The following is a 19347-nucleotide window of genomic DNA, read 5'->3' as shown; positions in this document are numbered from 1 at the left end:
AATTATCCAGAAACTATTCAACAAACTTAATTTTAACAATAAAATTTCGAAACAAACTCAACCACATTTTTTCAGATACAAATGTAGATGATGTAATTATTGATTATTTAGAAAACATATTAATAGAAGTAAAGAAAATCATAAATCTTAAGAAAATAAAATCATGTTTTTGTTGAGGTAAAATAATTGTAAATAATTCTAAAATGCGATAAAGAATGAGCTTCAGTGCAATAAAAATTATTAAGGCTGAACCAAAGTTTTGTGAAAACCCTTCAGCATATTATTTAATCAAATTTGCATTAATAATATCCCTATGAATTTATTAATAAATTTGATTTATTTTATTCGGCTGTATCACTCAAACAGTATAGATAACTTTATTTATTGCCAATTTTGATGAAGTTATGATTTATGAATTTACTTAAATGTATGTGTATTTGCCTACACATACATTGCAAGTATTGGTAATTTTATTTACTGGATTATGAAAAATTATTTTAAGATTAGAAGCTTATAAGACTCAATATATATGTATGTATCTAAAAACACAATAAAACAATAATAAATTTTTTTTTTAAATGTAATTTTTTCTGTTATACCAAGTCAGATTTACACAAAATATGTCTATTAAATAAATACATTACACTGAAAATGTATTTAGTGCAGTATATGAAATTAACTTAATACAAGTAATAATTAAATATGTGCAATGAATATAGCAATAACTACATAAGTATTATATTTATTGTATTAATTTCTGATTTTAGCAAAATTAGTAAAAAACAAAGGTTGATATGACCTGTTGCTTTATTGCCTAGATTGAACTGCATGTTTAATTTCAAGATGATTTAACTTCATGCTGCTTTTTACACTTCAGGTCTGCTGAAACCTCGCAAAGCAAAGAACAAAAACACATGTAACAAAGTCTGTCAAGTTTTATTTTCTCTTTCATAAATAACACTGAACAAGCTTTGTACAGTGATAAATACTATTTATACACTGTAAAACTCTCTGTATTAAAAAATACAGCATATGTGTAATGCACTTGATACAGATGGGGAAGTATTGCATTCCATAGCACCGGACCGGACCCTCCTCCCGTCCCCTCAGTCCCCCAGCTGCTCTGCAGAGTCGGGTCCTCAGTGGCTCTCTATGAAACATACTTCCCTCAGGAATCAGTTGTTGCATAACTAGATCTAAGTTAAGTAGAGCCCAGCTAGAAAGAACAAAAGCTTCATCTAAAAAAAATAAAATAATAAAATAAAATGCCTCCACATAATCTTTTAAAGTCCCAGCTGAGAAAGAGACTATGCATGGTAATCATTGACTCTCATTTCATTTATTTATCGTTTTGGGGAACACGTTCTCACCACGCTTTTCTAACAAACTGGCGTGAAAAAATATCCTGAACGTACCAGACTGAGAGGTTGGAGATGTTCATGCAACAGCAGTGAGAAGCTAAATCGTTTGCAGGCGATCGAATAGTTTTCGGGGCTCTCCCGAAGCTACAAACGCTCACATTTTTGTTCAGGTCCTCAACAGAACATCAGAGGCAGCAGGAGGTAAAAAAAAAAAAAAAAAAAAAAAAGGCAGGTTGAACACAAACGAGTCAAACACAGATCGACTAACAACTCAGACGTGATGTTTGAAACATCTTCAACAGCGAGACTGAACAGTTCCAGGTTCACTTGGCTCAACGTATTACAGATATATGTTCTTATTCCCTTTGTTGTTGTTTTTTTTTTTTTCGTTTTTGCTTTTTAGTGTCAAATATTATTGCTAAATTCCAACGGGAAGGGGCATTCAAAGAAACATTTCACATTTGGATGAGGGAGAAAAAGGGAGAAATAAAGAGTTTATCAGAAGATGGAATGTGTTTTCGGACAAACGTCAATTCTGGATTTCAGCCGAAACGTTTGTAGAGGAAAAAAAAAAATTTAACGAAAACTGTGGGGAGAAAAGAAAAACAAAGATCATCAGCCAAGGTTAGAAAACAGGGTTCCTGAAAAACAAGATGGATGTTTTAGACAGAAGCCCTTATTATTCCTCAACCAGACTTTGTCTGAGGAGCAGCATCGTAAGAAATGTAAAAACAAACCACAGAATCACATTCATCATGTAGAGTCCACGTTGTGTTTGATTGTCAGCTTCTGAGACTTTTAACCAACCAAACCCGTCCAAAGTTAAACACACCTTTACGAAAATATCGCCGGTCGGCTTCAGCGGACTACGCGAGGAAATCTACGGCAACGAGGACCTTGTTGATCGATGCGGAAGTAGGTAAATAAAGTTGTTCATCTATGGCACAGAAAAATAAAAGGCTCTATTTTTGCTTTACTTTCATTCCATAAAAGAAACGAAGCTGACTCGGTTTTGGGTTACTTTGTGATTAGTTTGGTTTCAGCACTGAATGCAACATTCATACTCTTTCGTTAATCTTTTATGATCTATTGCACGGATTTGTGAACGTCAAAGTTTTTTCTTTGACGTTCACAAATCTGTGCAAACAAACAAAAGTATTTACAGGCGCAGCTCGAGAAATTCAAATATCTTCGAAAAGTTAATTTAAGTGATTCAGTCCACAATTAAAGTCAGGTGTGGGTTTATATTTCAAGTATTTGTGAGCTTATAGCTAATAAAAATGCAAAGTTCAGTCACTCCATAAACTAAAATTTTATGTAATACTTACAAAAAAATTATGATGATTTTTTATTTAATGCAGAAATGTTATGGCCCATGCAGCTATAGAGAAGCAGGCCAAGTTGATAGTTGTCCAAGAGTGCTGAGTCCAAGAATAAGTAAAGGAAAGCTTAGTGGAAGGAAAAACTGAGGTAGCAAAAGGTGCACAAGCAACAGGAAGATACACAGCCTTAGGAGGATTTTAAAGCCAGGCCCATTCTTGAGTTTGAACATATATTAAAAAAAAAAAAAAAAAAAAAAAAATAGAAATATTAACCTGCCAAAAGGTATGTCACTTCTAGACTGTGGCTCCGTTTGGATGAGTTACTTCATTGAAGTGACATGAAAGTAAATCAAGCTTTTGCTGACCAATCAAGTTCAGTGACTTCATGGCTATTAGTCCTGAAATTGGTACTTTTAATCCAAAATGCATGTTTTTCCACCACACATTTTCCTTCCACTCAACTTTCCAGTAATATGCTTTGGTTACAGCAAAAACAAAGCATTTCTGCATTGAAAATCCCCTTTCGATTCCTCATATGTAAATTCAGCAAGTTTCTAGTATACTGAATTTGAAGTATTCATTAGCTGTAAGCCATAATAACAAAGATAAACACGTGAAATATGACACTAAGCGTTAAAATTCCTTTGTTAATTTAATTACTGAAATGCATTATTTCTTTCAATGTTTTTCTAATTTTCCATTTTTTTTTGTTTCCCTCAATCGCAGTCAAAAGTAAACAAAGATGTAAAATCAAACCCTAGGATTTTCCAGGAAAAACCTGACCCCGTGCTTCCAACGCAGGAATCACTGCCCTGGCTTCATACCTCGCCTAAACATCCTGGAAGAGGCGTTCCTGAGTGTCCTGCTGCGAAAGCTGCTCCTGTTCCGGCAGCTCCGAACAGAACTAAAAAACCAGCAGAAAGAGCTTGGAGACTTCTCGAAACGAGGGCACTTTAAAAAGAACGAACGGCTAAAGCGAAATGATTTCAAAGTATTCATAATGCCCTTGTTAGTAAACTGTAAATGAGCAACCGGGTGTGGATAAAGTCACCTGAAATGAAACAGAACCGCATGAAGTAAAGGTGCATAGGTCGGCAACAGAAAGTCGATTCCTTGGTTCTCTAGAAAGCTCCAGATTGCACATTCATAACAACACCAAGCGGCCGGTGAGGCTTGTTTCGCCTCACCTCTGATATTTCTGAAAGTCATTGTTTCATTGACATCTCCTGTAACAGCAGATATTACGAGGTACCTAAATAAACTTAACTCATAAAACGTATTAGGATGACAAACCACAAAAAGGATTTTTCACGACACCGCTCCTTATCGAAGGGTGCGTGGTCCCAACATGTCAAGAACAGAAACCGCAGAGCCCAGACGCTCTCAGGGTTTCCCTCCGAACGTGACGTCATGAAGGATAAATGGTAAACTTTGCCACCAGTACGCTCTGGACTCCAGAACTCAGTGGGCTCCTTCTTAAGCTGTCCGGTCTTAAAAGCCGAGTCTTCTGGTCTGTGGAGCTAACCGGAGTCTCTGGTCGTCACACCACGTTGATGCAGTTTCCGCCGCCGGCCGCCGCCCTCTTGCTGCAGTACGAGAAGCCGCTGTGATTGGTGGAGGAGCCGTTCATGTGCGATGACTTGAGCTCCATCTGGCAGGCAGCGATGGCAGCGTTCAGCTCAACCTGAGCTCTGTGGACCACGTAGAACATCAGCCCGATGCTGATGATGATCTGTGGAGACAAGCAATGCAGCACGAGCTCATTTTTGGGTTTGTATCGTTTTAGGGTGTCTTGTAGACTCTGTTCGACTGGGGAACAAAAATTGCAACATTTGCTACATTTTCAGCTGGTCTGGTTTTCTTGAACTGTGTCAAACCAATTAAACCCTTTGAAAAACCTATTCCCCTCCTTGCCTGTGGTGGCGCTGCATCAAGAACCGATGAAGGAAACGACACAAGAACTTCTGAGCGTAACTTCCTCAGAATTTTAGCAGTTGTAGGATTTCCCTTTTTTTCCCCCCCTCTCGCTAGGACTAGATACACAGGTTTGCTTTGGTTATATTTACCCAGAATTCCCTGGAGTTCTTGGTAAGATAGGAGTATTCGATCAGGTAACGGGTAAGTATGGTGGGTTATGTTTCCTTATGACGTAAAACACAAAATAAATATGTTTTAACTTTTCAGCTGCTGTAAGAGTCCTGCAGAAGCGCACAGCATCACACCGTGTACACCGACCTGGCACAGAACAGACTGCCTGAACCTCAGTAATGACCACAATAATTAATCAGCCCATTTCATAAACTATGACCTGCAGTGACCCAAATGCAGCTCAGCAGCCCATGTCATGAGGGAACATTTAATTATTGTATTTATAATGCATGAGCTGGACTGGAAGTAACAACTTAGCAAAGCAACTCCATAAGTGACCAGACAAACATGTCTGGATTTATCAGTCTTTTTGGACAAAAATTAGGTTGCAGGTTTTATTTACTAAAAATGCTGTCCAAATATTTCTAAGGTATTTAGGTGAGTTTTCAACTTTTGTTTCTATCATTCTCAACTCCAGTGACTTTGTTTTAAATGCATCTAAAGGTCAAATGGTTCATTTGACTTAGTAAACATTGGGTTTAAAAGAAAAAAAGTTTTCTTCACATCTACCACTGGTTTTAGATATTCAACGAATAAATGTTGACCTACTTTACCAGAAAAACAAAAAGTTGGAGCAAGTGTTGTTTTCATCCATCAAGCACTACTCTCTCAATTTCTTTGCACTCAAACAAAAGTATTTTTTTTTTGTATTTTAATGTCATGACAAAAATACAACTAAAATAAAATGATATAATTAATTTATAAAGCTTAATAAAATAAAAATGTCTGCATTTCAGCTATTGCTCTCTGTCATTTTTGCATTGTTTTTTATGGAGCTTACTAAATTTGTATTCTAAGGTAGCTAATTACATGCCACTTTTACAGCACCCAGTTTTGCATACTGTAATCCCAGACAAAGTATAAAAGTCCATGCCTGAGCTATAAATACAGTCAACACTGACTCATGTCAAACTGAGGTCCACCTGCAGCCTTGACATTGAATTCATCCCCACTGCTCACTGGGCTCCGTTTTCTTTTTTCAAAGTCATGTATTGGCTGCTTAATCTCATGATTCGCTTAGTTCACTTAACAATGTGTCATCTCTTTTCATGTATTAAAACTATTTTTACGCTTGCAGACATGCAATTTAACTGCAGTTTGCATCAGAATTACGTTTTTGTTTCGAAAACAGCTGGATGAAACTGATTCAGTCAATATCTGTAAAGTGGGATTTCTTATTCTGTTAGAACTGAGAATAGTGCAGCTGTAGACATGCATTATGAAGCATCCAAATCCAATTTTAATATTTAAGGACATATTTCCAATGGGCTGAATTAAGTTAGAACAAAGGCAGACTTGGCAGCAGGTGTGCTTTGGTGTCAAGCCAAATGAAAAAACAGAGCCCAATAATAGGAGAAATCTGACTTATTGACCAACAATTTAAACCTACACTTCTTGGAAAGGTGTGTGTGTCTTATGAAAATGCTACATGTCATTTTGAGGGTGTGGCTCCCTGCCCTCAGGAACAAGCATCACCTGTTTTCCCCAAGTGCATTATTAAACGTTCGAGCAAAGTGCACATTACATATCATGATACTATGTTTGTTCAACCTTGCTCATGTATGTTGTTGCAGTGTGAAGCTGCTACCAAGGCCAACCAATGCTTATCTATCGTTACACAGGCCCAAACCCTGCAGATGAAACTGGCCTTTACAAAAAAAAAAGCCAACAGTGAGCATGAAATAACTCCAAGTGGGACTTGATAACCATTCTATGAGTTATTGAGAAAACTGCATAAGTACAAGAGAACAGGAACTAGAAGAAAGCTGAGCATCTGCTCTCAGTAGAAGGTCGTTCCTTCGGGCGCTGCGAGCGTTTGGATTTGTTCTGACACAGCCGATCTAACGTACTAGCAGAACTTAAACACGTCACTGAACCGCAGCTAGTGGAAAAACCTCTCGTCGGATCATTTTTGACACAGTGCCAGTTCGTGGTTGTGTGTCAGCTGCTTTAAAGACTCTGTAAAGTGTTTATTTTAAGGGGTTTAATACAGAAATCGAGAAATTGGAAGAAGGAAAACAGGATTTGCTGGTGCAACCTGGGTCGTCCATGTTTGACCTCCGACATTTCTAGGAGAACTCTGAATAGACAAAGCGGATCTGTGCTTCAAGGCATAAAGACAGCTGAAACCCAGTTCCCTATTTTATATACAAGTCACTCATTATTATTCATAGATTCAGTTATAGCATTTGTATCAAGCACATGCAAGTAGCTTGATATCGCATCTATCCGTCTCACCTGCAGGCTGAACACAAAGTAGCCGCTGATGCTCTGCTCGGCGATGACGTCCTCCATGGTGCGCAGGGTGGTGCCCAGGTACGAGTTGAGGAGCTGTGTGGGCAACAAACCCACGGAGGAGGCCACCAGGTAGTTTGGCAAGGACACATCTGTGATCTGAAGGCAGAAACAGAGACTTTACCATGCTCAAAAAAGAGAAAGATAATAAAAAAAAAATGGCAGCACTTCGGAGCAGAAATGAGAACCGTTTGCATGTGTATATTTTCTTGCCATGAATTATCACTTTAAATTTCAAGGAACAGAAGTGGACACAGTCTCCTGTGGTTAAATAAATGTATGTTTATTACAGAACCATGTTGTCACAGAGGACAACACATTAATTTAGTAGGAAAAAGCTCCTGCTAAGAATTATTTAGTTGTTGGTAGAGCTCCCACTATTTGCTTAAATCTAATGAAACAAACTTTTTTATTTATTACTTCTAAATGTCTGCGTCTAGTTATCAAGAACTTTATAACAAGCATTAGACATCATTTGTACACTAGTCATTTATTTTGGGGACAATCCAGGAAAATCCTTTTTCTTTCAACCGAGACTGATCAGATCGCAGCCAGGCTGTCCTGCAGCAAACACTGCATAATGATGCATAAAGAAAAGCACAATGCAAATGAATTTGTTCTAACAAATTTAGACCAGGGACTTGCATCAATCTGTCTGTCTGTCTGTCTGTCTGTCTGTCTGTCTGTCTGTCTGTCTGTGCGTGCGTGAGTGTGCGTTTGTTTGTAATACCTTGTGGGGACGATTTTCCTGACACACACTACTTTGTGGGGTCCAATTGCTCCTTGTGGGGACCGAAGTCTGGTCCCCACAAGGGAAAACCCTGTTTTTCGGTCAGGGGTTAGAGTTAGGACTAAGGTGTGAATTGAGTTTTGGTTAGGTATGTGATGGAAAGGGTTAGGAAAAGGGTAAAGGTAAGGTTTAGGCTGTAGAAATGAAAGGAAGTCAATGGAAAATCCCCACAAAGATAGCCAGACAAACATGTGTGCATGTGTGTGTAGCTAAAACTAGGGTGCTTTTTTATGCAAAATACGGTTTTAAAAGTGCTTTTGCCAAAAGGAAAAAACTGAAGCTGCTTCTTATATATATTTAGAAAAATAAAATTAGTCAATGTGATTGAAGACCGTTTTTTATTAAGTAAGGGAAACCAGCTGTGTCACCAACTGAATATTAATTAGGTAATTTCTTAAAGAAGTGATAATATATACCCTTGAAAGAGGGTTAGATAAAGAGTTTGCATCTGCAACATTAGAATAAGACAAGAAGACACAGATTAGATTCACCCTCCAATCTGTTCCTTCCTGTATTCCAGCAATAAAAAAAAAAAAAAAAAAAAAACAGAACTCAAATCATTATCTGCATATTTTCATCTGATAGCATCTACTTCAGTTAGCTGATTAAACTACACTCTCTGGGTTGCCACAATATCCTGTAATCTGTGTCACAATAAGAAAATCTTATCTTGGTTATGCTGGCAAACAAACGCCAACAATATGGTGCAACTTCCACGTCCTAAACACACGTCAGCGCAGATTCTGCTCGGCGTCTCGTTTCTCGTCGCAGCCGCCTAAATATAAACAAACGTCTGTGTTTGTGTCACCCTTGATCCCTTGATTAAGTGATGACATAAGCCGCAGCGTGACAGCGTGGGCTGCGTGAGGATGTGACCTTGGCTCGGCGTGCACTTTGTCCAGACTGTGGCTGATAGCGGGGCCGGAGGAGAACACGGCTCGATGCAGCCTGCGCCAAAGCGTTTTCAAGGCGTTTGAATACCAACGCTGGATTCACCCAAACGTCTCGACGCAAAGATAAATACCAAACCATCCTTCGTTTAAAAAATAAAAAATCCCAGACTTGCCTTTTCCACAGTTCTTAGTTGTTTAAACATTATTTAGACAGACATAATAAAATCTGGAAATACAATTATTTACCATATTTTTTAAATTTTTATTTTACATACTTATCCACACCTGAAAAAAGTGAAATCAATTTCCACAACTTTCCTGACTTTTTCAAACAGCGTAGGAGTCAGTAGCTTTCCAAAGCATAGATGATGTTTTCTCTTGATGCTTTTCACTAAAATATCTTGACTATGTGCAGCCATGACACATCCAACCAGTAACATGTTAAAAAAAAAAAAAACCAGAAGCTTTCAGCAGAAATCATCCCTGACTTTTAAAGTGCCTCTGCCTGTCAGGCGTCTTGCATGTATACGGCTCTCTGGCGTTCATCTAGTGGAGAGCTCATCGTTGGTATTTTTATAACCGTGCAGACAATTCCCACTGAACCTCCTACTTGCTTCTGCAAGCCTCTATACCAAGATGATCTGCAAAACCGAGAAATGAAAAAAAAAAGGAAAAAAGCACTCCATCCTGTTTGACCTGATTCATTCAGATAAGCAGCTGCGCAGGTCTGACTCTGTGCTCATAAACAAATCTGTAAGTAGGCTAATCTTAACTATAGAAGCACGTTAGCAACTGTAATGAAATTGTTTGTCTGGATACACGCATAACCCCATGTTTTCTCGTACAGATGAGTGTATAAATTAAAATAATGGGTGCCCTTATTCCTTTATTAGCTCATTATGCCAGTGGATGATGCTCTGGGTAGTAAAAGCATGCTTAAACAGCTGATTTTGCCCACTTTGTCTTAGCAAACATTTTTTTTTTCTTTCCCCGAGCTGTCCCATCGTTTTGCTAACTGCTGCAGTCTCTGGGTCGTTTTAGGTTACCAACTATAATGTGGCACCATCTACTTCAGCAGAAACAAGCAGGGGGCACGCTGAAATGTAGCCTCGCTCGCACAAAGTGCTTACCGAGGGCAGAACTCCACCGCGATGAGTCCGTGCGAGCCGAGATGTTGCCACTCATGGCGGCTCGCCCTGTGTACTGTTGAGGGTATGATTGTTGGGAAACAGTTAGCAGCTCGGCTTGGTAATGAGCCTCCTGGTGGGATAAATTATAACAAGACAGCGAGACTCTGAGGAAGGGCTGAAAGCCCCGCTGGACTAGAAGGTGAAAATACTGCCGAGGAAGCAGGTGGAGCAGGGGATTCATCTTATTAACCTTCATCTAGCAGGACCTGATGAAGTCCCTGGTGAAAGCTTCACTGTGACAACTGTGTGCAGCTGGAAGTAAAGCGCTAGTTTCACACAGCTGAGTTTGTTTTTTTTCACGAGGCAATATGTCTGGTTCATTCTTCTGTGCATCCGCAACTCTGTCCTCGCTAAAAAAAAGTCCAATTTAAAGCAGACACAGGCGGTACATTGGGACAAATGCAGAACTGTTTTGACTCGTTCGTAGTCACTGTATGTTGTAAACGTCTTAGAAATGTGTGAAGACGGTGCACAAAAAGGGAGAATCAGTTACATTTCCTCTCGACTGTTACAGGATATTCCCTTTTCTTTTTGTTGATAAATGCATTATCTGGTTTATGGGTTCATTTTTAGCTTTCTGTGAGTGAATGTATGCGTATCAAAACAACCCAGTTTCGGTTGATATTAAACTGGATCTGAACCTGATTACAGGATTGAATTTCAGCTGGATAAAATGTGTCAATTTGAAGGTAGTTTGGATGAAACAAAACAATGGGGGGATTTTTGTTCCCACATTTTGCAAACCAGCGCAAAATATGGAGGTAAATATCCTATAAAGCAGGAGTGTCAAACTCATTTTAGTTTTGGGCCAAATCAAGATCATGAATGTTCTTAAGGAGTCGGTTGTGCCAGAATGTATTGATAAAACCCGTTCACAAACTGTTAAAATTAAATCATATTTAACATCTTTTCAGTCCCCCAAGGATTTCACCATTGTTTTGTGATTTTTTTGCAATAGAAATCAAAGTGTCTGTGGTACCAATTTGGAAATATTTATGACGGTAAATGCGACTTTTTGTTACTCACTGTGGATAGAAAATGGACTGTTATCTGACATCAATTAAGGCTGAGGTAGCTGTTTAGTACAAGTAAGAAAGTTTTTGACCATTTTTGTGGAACATCTGCTATAAACTACCAATTATGTATTGGTGCAAAAAAAAGTGTGGGGATTTGTTGATTTTGCATGAATTTCCGTAATAATTCGTAAGAAACTGGAGGGACTAATTGATATAATTTGGCTGCAAATAGAAAAACTGCACTGATTTGACTGATAAAATAATATTTAAGCACATTTAGTGTTCAGTCTAGAACTTAGAGGGCCACATAAAAAGCTGTGGCGGGCTGGATTTGGCCCACAGGCCTCAAGCTTGACACGTGCTATAAAAGGAACAATCTGAAAATGTCATGACAAAGGCTGATGCACAAAGACATTTTTAAAGACACAAAGCTGTGACAACGTAACTAAACAAAGGGGCGATTAAAAATGCAAAGTGGCAACCAACAAATTACCACAACGAGCATTCCAAGAACCTCTTCGTCTCTATTTTCCAAAACAAACTGACTTGAAGGAAATTAATAATGCAAACAGAGTGACAGGAGCAGAGCAACACGGTGCATAACGTCTGTCTCTTTAACACCTCACTATCACCTCTGCAGAGCCAAACCCAGGAGTTAATGCAGCGTCCAAGGTTAAAGCGTCACGCGGGTTACTCTGACAGGACAGGGCCAAATCAACCTTTGGATACGGAGAGTATCGCAACCGCTCAGCCTTCACATAAAGAAACTACATAAGTCACATGGCATTTTGGTCACTCAGGCAAAAGAAAGCCATCTGCTTAATTCCTGTGATACGATTGCAGCAACAATGCAGATAAAATCTTAAATGTGTTTGCTCTTTAAAATAAATAATTTAGTTGTTTGTTTTTTTTGCCAATATATCCAAAAGCTCACTAGTCATCTCTAATGTCAGTGTAATCAGTGAAATGTGAGATGCTTCTAAAAGATTCCCCGAAGCACAAGGTTTAACAGCTTACTATATCTGCAGGTTGGGATGATCTCATGTCAAACTGAAACTGGAAACATCTAAAGTACAAGTCCTCAACAATAAAGCAATGAGGGTAGAATTATTTAAAGCGCATGAGGGTAGAAAAGACGTCAATAGCTATTTAATGGTGCTGTGGTATTCTGTTTTCCAAACGCTGTATTTTAATTCCCATCACTGCCAACCTGAGAGAAATGTGGAGATCTGGAAATCAACAACTTCTAAGTTGGTGTAGAGTGTGTATCTTGGCGCTAAAGCCGAGAGCAAAATGTAATTCAAATTAAATACAAAATATTTCTAAGAACTCAATCATCCAGAAAGCTGAACTGGTTTTCCACAATTACAGCTCTTGTGGAAACAGATGTAATCTTTCTTTTTTCGTTTTTTCCCCCTGCTGTTTCCTTTATGCTGTAAGCTATAAATGACTTTCAAGCTCACCAATTTGCATCCACTTTTAAACATTGTGTGCCAGGGTGGTTGACTGCAAGAGTTTTACTACTTCATATAACCAGTAGCAGAGGCTTTATACGGTGTTTAGATACACACCAGCTTTAGCATTCCTGCGGATTCTGCTTTAAAATTCAACGTTTGCAATAAGGAACAGTTTTTGTGATAGGTTAACACCGTCAAAAAGGCGTAAACATCCATGGAGCTGTTTCACTGCTAACCGCTCTTATTTGACTCAGCTGAAATGTGAGACAAACATGTCATTCAGTTAAAGTGACATTTCTTGGAAAGGCGCTGTGTGATACTAGCTTTTCCAGAAGAGATGCTCACAATTCTACCAAGTGAGGAATGTCTCTTTCTGGAAAACATTGAGTTTAAAATCCCTTACAATATTATTCATAACCCTTAAATTAACACATTTTGTTACTTTACACCCTCAACTTTAATGCATTTTATTAGGACCTTATATGACAGTCCAACACAAAGTAGAAGATAATTACAAAGTGAAAGAAAATTATATGTTACATACATACAATGCCTCTAATAAAATCAAGTACAACCCAAACTGTGAACGTATCAGATAACTGCTTAATCTACTGTCTGAAAAGACAAAAGACTGAAACAAATGTAAACCTACCAAGGTATGACTGTTCCCCTAAACTGACAAGTCGTTAAAGGAGAGCATTAATTAGAGAGGATCAACTATAGAGTTGAAGTTTGAAAGCTCGGGTGGGAGAATCTGCTAACATCACAACCATTAATAATGTACTCCATAAATCTGGCCTTTCCTTTCCAAATTATTGTCGAGAGAAAGTCAAAAGATCTCCAATTTGCTGAGGTCCACAAGAAAGGTAAACGACAGAAATTCAGATCTTGCCAAATGATCTTAAGATTTACTTTCAAACAAAAAAAGTTTCTATGGCAGCAAACTAACATTGCACATCCCTATAAACGCACCGTGCCCATGGTGAAACATGGTGGTGGCAGCTTCATGCTTTAGCGACAGTTTTTGTTGCAGCTCAGTGACAGGAAAGCTGGTTAGAGTTAACTTGAGCAGAGGCTCAGGACAACAACTATAAACCTAAACATACAGCCAAAGCCACAAAGGAATTGTTTGACCAAAGCAAATCCATGTGTTAGAAAGGCCTAGTCAAAGTCCTTGCATAAGTTCCACTGGGAATCTGTGGCAACACTTAAATTTTTAATCCGATCTTATTGAGCTTGAGCTATTTTCTCAAGAGGCATGGGCATAAATCTCAGTCCCTAAACAATTGGCCATGACACAAAAGACTTACAGATGTTGACTTAGACCTGTTTTAAGACTTTTATGTGTAATATCACATTGAAAATCAAATATAATCTTTTAAATTTAAACACTACTTTGTGATGGTGTACAATTAAATCCTTTCTAAAATATATGCAAGTTAGTGTCTATAATACCAAATAGGCCTGTCGTGGATAAATCAATTAATCACATGATAAATTAAACCTATCGACCTCATTTTAATTATCAGCTTTATCGTCTCGTCCTGCCTTTATTTTTTTCTTTCTCTTGATGACACTGAATGAAAAGAGGCTCAACTCCGATGCTCTCCACTGACCCTCCCTTCCCATTTCCTTAGTGTAATGTCCAGCGCACACTACACGAGTTGTCGGCCCATTTTCAAAACCTGAGAGACCACACTTTAGCCGACAGAAATCCTAGGTATAACGGTTTGATCGGGTTCTATCGTGCTGTGTGGTGTCCAGCCACACAGCCATTATTTTGGACTTGTAGACTAAAATAATGGCTACAAGTCCAGTTAACTAATTTTAATATCAGGCATTAATCAATGCTTTATTAGAATCTACCTGTGATGCGTGTGACTAGAGTCAGCGTAAAGTCCTGACTGAATGAAAATCATTACAACTTATTTATGTCACGTTAACGAAGAGCAGCTGAAAACTTACCGGATTTATCAACTGCGGTAGCAATTTGGCTCCAACTCATCTCCTTGTCATTTCTATATTCTTTGCACGAAATATTGAATAAACATTAATGTTGTTTCCACATATTATCTCCGAAGTCCGCTGGACTTCGGGTTGCGCCGTGTCAGCTGTTTGGGATTCCCCTCCGTAATTTCCCCTCAGAAAGCAGGAGGAGAATCCGCGCTTTCTGATTGGCTACCTGTCACATTCAGCGTTAACGATCCCAGTCGTGGAAAACCCCTGATTTAGATCGGAGCGGCCACGACGATCTAAATCACACTACATGATGATCGGTTACGAAATCACCAGCGACAATCTTAGATCGACCAACGATCTAAGATTGTCATAAGGGGAAAATAGGGGAAAAAAAATCGTGTAGTGTGAATTATTACATTAGGTAGTCGGATGTGCCCATCTTCTCCATTTAAAAAAAGTGATTACTGAAGGGCAATAGAGTATACAGACTTCATAATTGGCACTCTTTTGGTTGAATGCCGTATTTATTTCCACTTTGGCTTTATGTTGTTTAGTTTTTATTAAAGTACGCTTTTTGTTAATGGAGACTGAGAATCCATTTTATTTTTGTGTTTGGTTGTTTTGTTTTAGTTTATCAGTTCCAGTGGTAAGTGGTCTTTTGAAAATAAAGTGTATCTATATATGGCAGAAAATCACATGCATTATTAGTCATTTCCATTAAATCAGTGTCAACTGGTCTTGAAACAATATTATCGTTTATCACAATAATTTTTTAGACAATTAATCGCTCAGCAAAATTTGTTATTGTGACAGGCCTAATACCAAACCTGAGAAGGCAAGGAGTCTGAATACAAGCTATTGTTCATATTAAAGATCTCACATTGCAACATTATATAACATTAAATATACTTTGATAAAACTGAAAATAAAAACAGTGATATTCTTCAATGTACTAACAGATTTTATAAGGCTTTTACTCTCTAAAGGGTAATCAGTGATCATAAATTATTCATACAATGTATGAAGGTCAAGGTCTCAGGTTGATTGTAGAAGGGCCGAGGACAGCAATATCCTGACGCTGTTTAGTTTTATCATTTAGCTTGATCAGATGTCTTTGTCTGGATCAAGTTTACATGTTCAGGGAAAAGTGGTTTGCGTACGTTGTGTCGGAGCACCGCTGAAATAAGGCGAAAAGTTCCTTTTCTCTGCGGGACGGCCTTGTATTTCCAGCTAATGGACTCTTGTCCGCCTTGAGCGTGAAAGTAACATGAAAACGCCTGAGTTCAGTGTCCACTGTTCGCAGTTTAAATAGTAGTAGCTGTTCCTGACTCAGTTCTGGCAAGATATAATTTCCCCTGAGTGTCAGCTGGCCCAGCAAGAAAGCATTTCCTTTTGCTTCTCTGCTAAATGAAGAAGGCCACCAATTTAACAGACAGAACCAGGGATGGGCCGGTTTCTAGAATCGAGGTGCACCAAGGTCATCAAACATTGTGTAACGCAGTTTCTGTGGTTAAAAGCAGCGATCAGAATTCTGTGGCAAGTTTTGTTCTCCAGTTTTTCTACAGTTCTGACCTGTCAAAACCACAGATTTTAGCCACTTCAGGTATTTTTTTTCTTTAAGAACTGTTATATAAGAAGATGTAAAAACAGCACTGAAAATGTAAGCCTTCTCACTGTAAGTGGTCAATTATTTATGTTAGAAGCAGAGGCCAAGTTGCACTGTGAGTGAGAGAGAGTAGTCACTGTAAAATAGTTTTATTAAAACTATAAAACAAACACGATTATGGAGGTGGCATTTCAAACTGACTTTAGCGTCATATATAGCTGACAAATGCAGTTAGCATTAGAAATACAGCAGGCTTCATGTGTATTTTCCAGAGAAAACTTGTTCAAAATTCCAGCATTTTCCGTGACTGACAGGTTGAAAACTCAAACAAATCACCTTTGCTGCTATTTCAGCTTTCTGATATACGCTAAAACTTTTGCTCTCTCACCTTTGAGCAGCCTAAATGTGTAGTATGCAAACATGTCTTGTCAAGGTGTAGAAAATATGATAATCTTTTAAACAGCTTCTTGCCGTTCTTCTGACCTAATTTTAAACACCTCACTACATGGAAAACAGTCAAATTTGAAAGTTCTTTCCTCAATTGCAATGTCCACACCAAAGAGTTTTGTTGTCAGTTCAACCAATAGCACTTAGATATGAGGCATTCACTGAAAAGAAAAAGATCTGATTTTTGGGTTTCTGATTATGCTGAAAAATTGAGTGATTCAGGTCACAAGTTTTTATTTAGTGCATCTCTAGTTTATAGTCCATTTAATGAAAACACCATTTAATCTGTAAATACTAGGGTAAGTGCCAGTGCACCCATAGTCTTCTTTAATGATACATAACAGAGCAACACCGCTTTAGCCTTCTCCACATCTCAGCTGGATGAGAAAATAATCCTACACATTTATCTTAGTTACAGGAAGGAAATTCAATCTAATTTTTGCATTATTTACATCATCCCTACCTCTTTATTTCTGAAAGTATTGTGTACTACGTTGCAAGAGAATGCTGTAGGCTTGAAGCATTTGTCAGTAAACTATTCAGTGAATAGTTTACTGACAAAATTGCAAATCCTTCAACTCAAAGTAAGGAGAATAAAAGCATCTAAAATCTATGTAATGTGGTTAAAAATACAACAGTTGGATTAAGAACTGGTAATGACATTATACCAAATTACACTAATTGTTTATCAAAAATGAAATGCACTTTCTGTTTAATTAGCAGGTTCTTAACTACGCCTACTAGTTTTCTTTAGCCATAAATGTGCATTTCTGTTTTTAGTGACTAAACAGGAGTTTTGTAGGGTTACAGGTGAGATACAGTAACTTTTTAACATATCTGACTCAGTGAACAATAGAGCCACAAAAATAAACAAAACTCTACACAATAAGCACTTAAAACCTACAATTAAAATTTGTTTTTATTTCCTATTTTTGCTTACATCTTATATTTGCCTAGAAATATAAGTAACAACAAATATAAGCAATTCAAAAATCCATTCAGGTTCCCTCCCCAAAGGTTTTTGTGTCGCCCACTAAAAGGTTGGCACCCTGGATGGTCAGCCGAAATATTCATAGCAAATATCACTGGAAACGTGAGGAGAAAAAACTGATTAATTATGTTTTATACTCACCGAAAAAACTGCATTTTGGAGTCCAAATGGTATGGGGGTGAGTCTTGCTAAGGCCACAATTTTAAGTCCGCTCCCTCCTTCCACTACTCGTATAACAGCACTGAGCTGGTCACTGTTCCCAACTTTATTCAGGACCCAGTCAGACAATAACCGCTTACACACTAGGTGTGCCACAAAGGTCCCTATTAAAACTCCCACCATAACCAGTCCCATGCCCAGCACGAATCCATAAAGGTAGCCCGCTGCCACATTCAGAACAATGTATCCCCATCCACATGGAAAGGAAACAATGATCAAACCAACGATGAAGAGCAAGGCTCCGACAAAGCTGTCCAGGCTCTCCACCCAGAGCAGGAGGTCCTTGAGGTACTGCCGCACCAACGCGACTGAAGAGAAGCACACAGCGGTCAGGATGCAGGCCAGCAGGGCGCTCTTGAAGCAGAAGGTGGTGATGCAGCACGGGTGTCTGAACTCCCCGCTGCTGGTGAAGGATGTCCCCCCCGTGTCGCTGATAATATCGGGGTCTCCATCTGTCTTGCCAGCCCCGACCCCTCTCTCGTCAAACGCGCTGCATATCAGGATGTCTATCTTATCACACTCCTCCGCGGCAGTCCTCTGCAGCCAGCGGTTCAGCTGTATCTGCGACTTGCCCAGTGCGTGCTTCACAAACTTGGTGAAGAGCTGCACGGTCGTGACCCCTGACATGTTGCGTCCCCTCAAATCACCTGTGGGGACCAGCAGCAGTGGGGCTCAGGTGACAGCTGGGATTGTACCCGGTTTGTTATTAAATCCAGCCTAAAAGGCTTTTCTGGCGAAGAGTTCAGCAGTAGTACCGCACAGCTGTGCTGCTCTCACACCAACTGCCATTACCAGGGTCGGGCTTTCGTCCGTCAGTGTTTATCTTGGGTAAACTAGCTGGGTGGTATGCCAGTCCAGTGACTTTAAAAAACAAGTTTTGCTGCGTCTGTGTCCGACACTCGCCATGTTCAGAGTCGACATCCCTCAGTTCCGGGTAAATTCGAGTTAAAATGGGGAGAATGAACGAAGCTGGGCGAACTTTTAATACTTCACCAGCTTTCCCATCCAGCCAGCCAACACGGAGACAGGCGCAAATCACTGCGGGGCTAACTTACTGCCAGCGTTAGCTAACCAAAACGGTTAGTGGATAAAGTCCAACCTTTGCATTTCAGAGATAAAAACACAGAGTCCTCAGTATGAGCGAAAAATCGAAGCCTCCTCAAGAGACATAAAAAAAATGTTTGTCCTTTCCGCTGCCTGCTGCTCAGCCGTTTGTTTGTCCCGTCTCCTCTATACGATGGACGCTGCTGTCGCTGTTACAGCTATTCATACCGACCACTGTTTGTGTCCCAGAATGCCAAGTAACCTCAGCCCATTCTGAACCAACCACAGAACTGCAAAAGGTATCGCGATATTCCATGGAGTTTCAGCACAAGTCTAGTGTTTGTTCAGAGCGTAGACATGAATACGGTTCAGAGTAGATTGGATTAGTTTCGTAAAAGGATACGCCAGCGCGTCCGCCATATTGTGATAGGCAAGTTTATCTTGGAGATCATTTTAAGCAGACATGGAAATTGAAGTTCTCTGAAAATCAGAAGGTCTCAGGTTTACTTAAAATTACGTGACAAAACATTATGACTTATAGCAGATTTTAATTAAAATTTTTGCTTTTAATATAATATAAAATACTTAAATGCATCTAAACCTTGTGTA

General features: G+C 39.0%; 1 protein-coding gene across 1 annotated transcript; it reads right to left on the bottom strand.

The window, feature by feature from the left end:
- Nucleotides 1-917: 917 nt before the first annotated feature.
- On the bottom strand, nt 918-18986 carry tmem64 (transmembrane protein 64). Its single transcript, XM_014968768.2, has 3 exons — nt 17617-18986; nt 7070-7225; nt 918-4415 (listed from the first exon to the last, which is right to left on the bottom strand). Exons 1-3 carry the CDS (start codon nt 18319-18321, stop codon nt 4224-4226), a joined length of 1053 nt encoding a protein of 350 aa, XP_014824254.1. The 5' UTR covers nt 18322-18986; the 3' UTR covers nt 918-4223.
- Between the last annotated feature and the right edge of the window lie 361 nt (nt 18987-19347).

The sequence above is a fragment of the Poecilia mexicana genome, unplaced genomic scaffold (assembly GCF_051168715.1).
Source record: "Poecilia mexicana isolate PSO_F unplaced genomic scaffold, ASM5116871v1 scaffold_11, whole genome shotgun sequence".
NCBI lineage: Eukaryota > Metazoa > Chordata > Actinopteri > Cyprinodontiformes > Poeciliidae > Poecilia > Poecilia mexicana.
Note: the sequence above shows the minus strand (reverse complement) of the source record. Positions and strands in the feature narration are given on the sequence as shown.